This window comes from Ceratotherium simum, chromosome 27 (genome assembly GCF_057802395.1).
Source record: "Ceratotherium simum simum isolate JZ-2026a chromosome 27, ASM5780239v1, whole genome shotgun sequence".
In the NCBI taxonomy this organism is placed as follows: Eukaryota; Metazoa; Chordata; class Mammalia; order Perissodactyla; family Rhinocerotidae; genus Ceratotherium; species Ceratotherium simum.
Genome location: NC_141926.1, coordinates 1,632,088 through 1,638,087, shown reverse-complemented (window position 1 = coordinate 1,638,087; position 6,000 = coordinate 1,632,088). Strand labels below are relative to the sequence as shown.

Sequence of the window (6,000 nt, the reverse complement as noted above, 5' to 3'; positions counted from 1 at the left end):
GGGCAGGTGAGATGGAAGAGATGAAAGAGCCCTGCACTTCAGATTGCGCACCCTGGAGCAGGTTTTTGGCCCCACTGTCAGAGCGACAGATGCGCAGGCAGACAGAAGGATGGACCACGAGGCACAAGAAGGGAGGCCATCAGGACCCAGGACAAGCCTACCCCACACACAGCTGCACAGACACACACGCACACCTCGTACATTGTTACAGAAGCACACACCACCCACACACACAAACACAGCACACACAGTCTCACCCACCCCCACTGCACAAACACCCATCAGACACACGCCCTACCTAGACCCCCACCCCTCATCCACATGTGAAACAAAGGTTTTGCAAAAGAGTTTGTGCTATCATTTCTACTCCATGCCGTTCTCTTTCATTTAAAAAATGAAGGCCATAGCCCTTGAAGTTGATTTCTCTCCTCTCCAGGGACCATAAGTGCCCTTTTCATCCACCCTGGAGGACTCCAGGAGAAGGACCCCAAGAGAAGGACCCCAGGAGAAGGATCCCAGGAGGACGCCAGGAGAAGGACCCCAGGAGAAGGACCCCAGGAGAAGGACCCCAGGAGAAGGACCCCAGGAGAAAGACCCCAGGAGAAGGATCCCAGGAGGATGCCAGAAGGACACCAGGAAAAGGATCCCAGGAGAAGGACGCCAGGAGAAGGACTCCAGGAGAAGGATCCTGGGAGAAGGATGCCAGGAGAAGGATGCCAGGAGAAGGACGCCAGGTGCGCAGGCAGACGATGATGGGGGTGTGGGGCAGGCAGGGCCTGGGGTCTTTGAAGACTAAAGGAGGAGGGGGAGGTGACATGATTGGATAAGGATCCATGCAGGCCCCTCTGCTGCTGTGTGGAGAGACAGCCAGCAGGCCAGAAGGGGGCTGCTGAGGGCAGCTGTCAGGCTATCCGGAGGGTCCTGGAAAGCAGCCTGGCTGCCAGGCCCAGGGAGGTGGTGGTGGAGAGGGCCAGGAATGGTAGACATGCAGGTCTCGTGGGAGGGGCACATGGGTAAGACTGCCAGGTCAGCGTGGAAGGCATCCCCTTCGCCAGGCCAGGGACTTGGTCTCTAGTTCTGAGAGAAGTGTGAAGTCAGAGGTGTTGGGGGAGTGTCCAGCAGGATGTGCTACTGGGGTGGGGGGAGGCAGGAAGAGAAGTGTAGAGAGGTGGGGTAGGCAGGAGTCTACACTGCAGACCCTGCTCAGGCAGGAGGTGAACCGGGTCAGGAAGAGTGGAGGGGTGGGGGAGGGAGAATCCGGAGGGTTTAGCAGAAAGCGACTAAGCCCAGGGCGATGGGGACCAGAGGGCACAAGGTCCAGGGAGATGCAACATACTTTCAGAGCTGGATATGAGGGGCTGTCATGGAGACCCCTGTTGGGTGGGTCTGAGGACAGGACCCCTTGCACAGCTCACTGGAAGAAGGACCCCGAGGCTTGTGGTCAGACAGAGGTTCAGGAACCCCGGCCTGAGGAAACGGACACTGAGTGGATGTAACTCTGGGAGCCGCGGGGGATGGGGAGACTCGGGGGAGGAGCAGCTGGGCCCCCAGCAGGGAGAGAGGACTCCCGGGCCGGGTCCTGGGGGCAGGGGCACGCCAGGGCCTTCTCACCCCCCTCGCGTCCCTCCGCAAAGTGGGGGCAGGACCCCGCAGGAGGCGGCGTTTGGCGCTCCTGGGAAGCCCGGGGGAGCACTACGGTCCTGGGCCCCAAGCCCGTGTGGGCGGCGAGGTGGATGGGCCGTCAGGGCGCGGCCACTGCACCCACGAGGCTGGACAGGAGGAGCCCGGCTTCCTCCTCCTCCATCCGCGGTCCCCTGGCAATAAACGTCTTTGTCCAAATCGCCCGCCTTCCCGCTGCCCCCACCGGACTCGGGGCCTGAGGACGAATCCTCTGGGGGGCCGCGGGGGACACTTTCCCTAATAAACGCCAGCCTAACACGTTGCGTCTCCTTGGACCTTGCCTGGGATTTGAAGCCCGGACCCCACGTGCGGCCTCGGGCAGCGGCAGGAGGCAGCTCCCTCCAGGGGCTCGGGCGGGGTGTGGGCGGCCACGCGCTTGGGCCGGGGACCGAGGGGAGAAGCACCCCTGGCTACTGGGACCTGCCGACCAGCGGCAGGTCACCGGGAGCCGGTCCGCACCCGCTCTGCGCGGGGCTTGTCCCAGGGTCCCGCCCTGCCCCGCCCCCCGCCCGGGCCCCGCCCCGCGGCTGTCGGTCCCCGAGCCCCCCGGCGTGCGCCCCGCCCCCTGCCTGTCTCTGGCGGCCAGTTTCCTCCCCTCGCCCTCTGCGCCCCGCCCCCTGCCCTTCCCGGGCGGTCCTTCCCCGCGCCCCCGCTCCCTGCCGGCCCCCGCCCCATCGCCCCGCCCCCTGCCCGCCCCCTGCCCGTCCCCGGCGGCGGCCGGAACGCGGCGGGCCGAGCGGGCGCACCGCTGCTGAGGACGCAGCATCCGCGGCGCAGACGGTCCGGCCGGCCGAGATGGCGCCGAGGTGCGAGCCGAGGGGCGGGCGGCCGGGGGCGCGGGGTCGCAGGGACGGGCGGGCGGGGGACGCGTGCGGCGCCCTAACCGGTGGCCTGTCGCCCGCAGGTGGCTCTGGCTGCGGCCGCGGTGGCGGCGCCTCCTGGACGTGCTCGCCCCCCTGGTCCTGCTGCTCGGGATCCGCGCGGCCTCCGCGGAGCCAGGTAAGACCCGCCGGGGACGCGTAAGTTGGCGCGCCAGGCCCGCCCGCCTTCGGCCGCACCTCGTGCGGGTGTCGGGCCGGCCCCAGCGGGGCGGCGGCCTCATCACCCCTAGCCCATCTCGGTTTCGGTCCCAGGAGGCGGCCCCGGCTCGGCCCACGCGCGCAGGTGGCCCGCGGGCGGTCGGGGGACAGGGTCGGGCGGGGGCCGTTCGTCCCGAGGGTCCCGCTCCGGCCATTCATTTTCCGGCTATGGGGGTTCCCGCCACCTCGGCCGCCGCGGGACCCGGGAGCGGGCTGGGCTGGGGGTAGTGCGGGGCGTCCGCGCCCCAAGTCCCTCGCGTCGTGAGCAAACTTGGGCGACTCCGCGGGGAGGTTGGTGCGCTCGGCAGACTGAGCTGCCGGCCGAGGACCAGCGAGGGGCCGGGGCTGCTGTCGTGGTGGCGGCTGCTACACGCACGGTGGTTCCGGAGACGCTGGACCACTCGCCGCCCTCCCACCGGGCCTGTGTCGCCGTCACTGGCCTCGTCTCTCCCAGCGCCTGAGCGGCCGCAGTAGGTCGTGCCTCCCGGCCCCGGAGTGACCGCGCGCGGGTTCCGGCAGGTCTCCGGAGTAGACGCTGCAGTGCGGAGCGTCGTCGTTGAGTTTCCAACCTGTTGAGGCAGAACTGCCCGGTTCCCCCAGGGCCAGTCTTTGTGCGCTGCCCCGGCCGCCAGGCCTCCGTCCCCGCGCCCGCCGCGGTGTCGGGTTGCGCGCGGTCCCCTTTGATGCGGCCGAGCGCAGAGCGCAGCCGCCCGAGAACAATGCGGAGAAGTCGGTTGTTGGGCCGGCACCGCCGGTTTCCCGCGTGGACCGCAGACTGTGCCGCAGGAACGCGCTCCAGCCGCGCTGAAACGTCCTTTGCCACCAGCTTCTGGGACCCTGTGCCTAACCACGCGGCCGGCCAAGTCCTCTTCCCAACATGCCCAACAAAGGCCCGGGAGGAGGTGGCGCGGGGGACGCCAGACCCCAGGGGAGCCCGTGCCCCGTGTCCGGGGTTTTATCGCTGGTAGAAATGGAAGGCTGTGCTGGGACGGGGACGCTCTTCCCAGGCAGCCCTCTCCTCAGAATGAGAGCAGGAGGATGTTGACCGTGGTCATCACGGAGCAACACACCTGCTGCCCAGCTGGCAGGAAGGAGGGACCTGACTGGAGGGAACTCATTCTGGGGAGAGAAATAGTAATTTGTTTCATTGTTTCCAATCGGCTTAGTTACCGGGTTAAATAGCAGCATAGACTTTTTAAGAAGTAACTACCTTATAAGTAGATCTGCTGAGAAGCACCTGTTTGCTGGATAGCAGATAATTCCACATTTATTGGTGTCAACTCCAGGGTGTATTGGGAGAGCTGTTTGTCCTTACACAGGTCTGTGGTCCCGTGGGTTCTTGCTGACCGCCTAGGGCCACTTTGGGCCGTAATTGTGGCTTCAGGGGCTGGCCCCTCAGACAGCTGCACTGGGGACAGCGATGCCAGCAGGGCCCAGACCCAGATGGGGCTGCATGTGCAGGAATGGGGAAGCCTGGAGCCCCTCTGATAGTTGTGTAACCAAGACACAGGTAGACACTGGAGTGCCCGGCTCTGGAAACTTTGTCTTCAGGGAGTTAGGGGTAATAATGTCCATCAGCCTCAGAGGGGAGAATATGAAATGTGGTGTCAGAGAGCTTCTGTGAGAAGCAATTTCGAGATCTGAGAGGAGGTGTTTGAGTTAACGCAGACTTCCGGTTCGCAAAATGGTGTGTGTTTTATCTTCCCTCCCACCAAGTGGCCGCAGTGGGGGCTAGCCACAGCGTCAGGTCCTGTGGGAAGGAGGGCCCCTTCCGAGGTGCCTGATGGAATGCGGCTCTCTGTACCCTGGAGGCTAAAGCAGGAAGCGGGCTCAGCGGGGCTGTGTGCTGCCCACCCGCCCCTCCCCCTGTGCAGGGAGAACTTGGATTCCGTTCCCGGCCGGGACCAAGTCCCCTTGAAAAGGGATAAAAGTTGCTCTCTCTAGGTGTTATTGGAGAAGAGCTAATGTGTGTGAAATCCTGACTTAGCAGGTACTCAATTTGTTCTAGAAACCCTTAAAAATCACCCTTGGGAATCAAAGGCTTGAGGCTCAGCTTGCTGATTTGCACATTTTTTGTGACCAAAAATGATGCATCTTTCCGTATCTCTGTGTTGCACCTGACCAAAAAAAAAAACAAACCTCAGAAAAAAGTCCGTTGCTGTTTTGTTTAAGGATTGGTTGCTGTGATTCTGATGCTTGTCAATGGCATTCTGTGCATTTCTCTGCTACCCAGACATGTGGTGGTGCCGTGGGCTGAGCGGTCTTTACAACCCAGGGGGCTGAGTGCTGCTGGGGGTCTGTGGATGCACATGTGCTGAAGGGCCTTGGCCCGGTAGGAAGTGTTTGTGAGTCAGGGCTTCAGAGTCAGGACTGAGAAAGGACTGTGTCAGGTGGACAGCCATGCCAGGAGCCTGGTCTCCACGTCATCTTGTCTCTGGCCTCTCCCACATGTGACCTCGGTGTCGGGCTCTGTCAGCTCCTGCATCATCCCCCCCCCCCCCCCCCCGCCCTGAGCATCCCGCCCCCTCTCTCACTAGGACTTCCCACTGTCCTTCAGTTGGCACAAAGCCCAAGTGGCTTCGGGTCGGGTCTCTCTGCCACCACGGCTGAGCGCCGGGGTCCCTGCCCCTCAGCCCGCCTTCCCTCGGTGGGCCCCCAGGAGTGGGCTCGAACACGACACAGCCAGGACCCTGGGTTCCAGTGTGCGTGGGCGTCCGCCATCCTGGGGTCATGCATGGGTGACACTGGACCTGAGCTGATGGGAACGCTCCTGTCCCGGGCAGGCCTGTTTCCGAGTGAAGCTGTTGCCCAGGCTCACCCGCTGGGGAGTCTTCAGATGCAGGACCTCGGAAGATAGTTTTGAATTTCAGCAAAACTTGTTTTTCAGGGTACTCCTGTTTTCTCTTCAAGGAAGGAGAAGTGGGGGGATCCTGTGCGAGAAACCTAGAAGGAGCGAGCCTGACTCCATCCAGAGTGCACGGGGCAGGGAGCCCTGCTCACCACCCTGCTCGCTTCACCTGCAGATACACGTGCAGAGGTGTAAATGTGCACACACCCATGCACATGCATGCACACATGCACACTCACACACTCACTTTCTCTCCACCAAAAGTGCCTTGCTCTTTCTTCATCCGGATTATCGAGAAGGTCGGGTTCTCTGGGACCCTGGGAGTGCTGGAGGGGCCTGTGTGGCGTCCGGCCCCTGTCCTCTGCTGTGGGTAACTGCCCTGTCCCGAGGACA

The 6,000-nt window shown here is 63.4% G+C and overlaps 1 protein-coding gene across 4 annotated transcripts in view; it reads left to right on the top strand.

Moving 5' to 3' along the window:
• Positions 1–684: 684 nt before the first annotated feature.
• The window catches only part of COL18A1 (collagen type XVIII alpha 1 chain), a 110,939-nt gene continuing 105,623 nt past the window's right edge, over positions 685–6,000 (top strand). For 3 of the 4 annotated variants that reach the window (XM_087417923.1, XM_087417924.1, XM_087417922.1), the window contains exons 1-2: positions 685–734; positions 2,585–2,679. In XM_087417923.1, the coding sequence (XP_087274049.1) occupies positions 700–734; positions 2,585–2,679 (130 nt within the window). In that variant the 5' untranslated portion in view covers positions 685–699. Of the gene's footprint in view, positions 735–2,382; positions 2,487–2,584; positions 2,680–6,000 lie in introns of those variants that run through there. The other variant, XM_087417925.1, reaches the window with a different exon arrangement.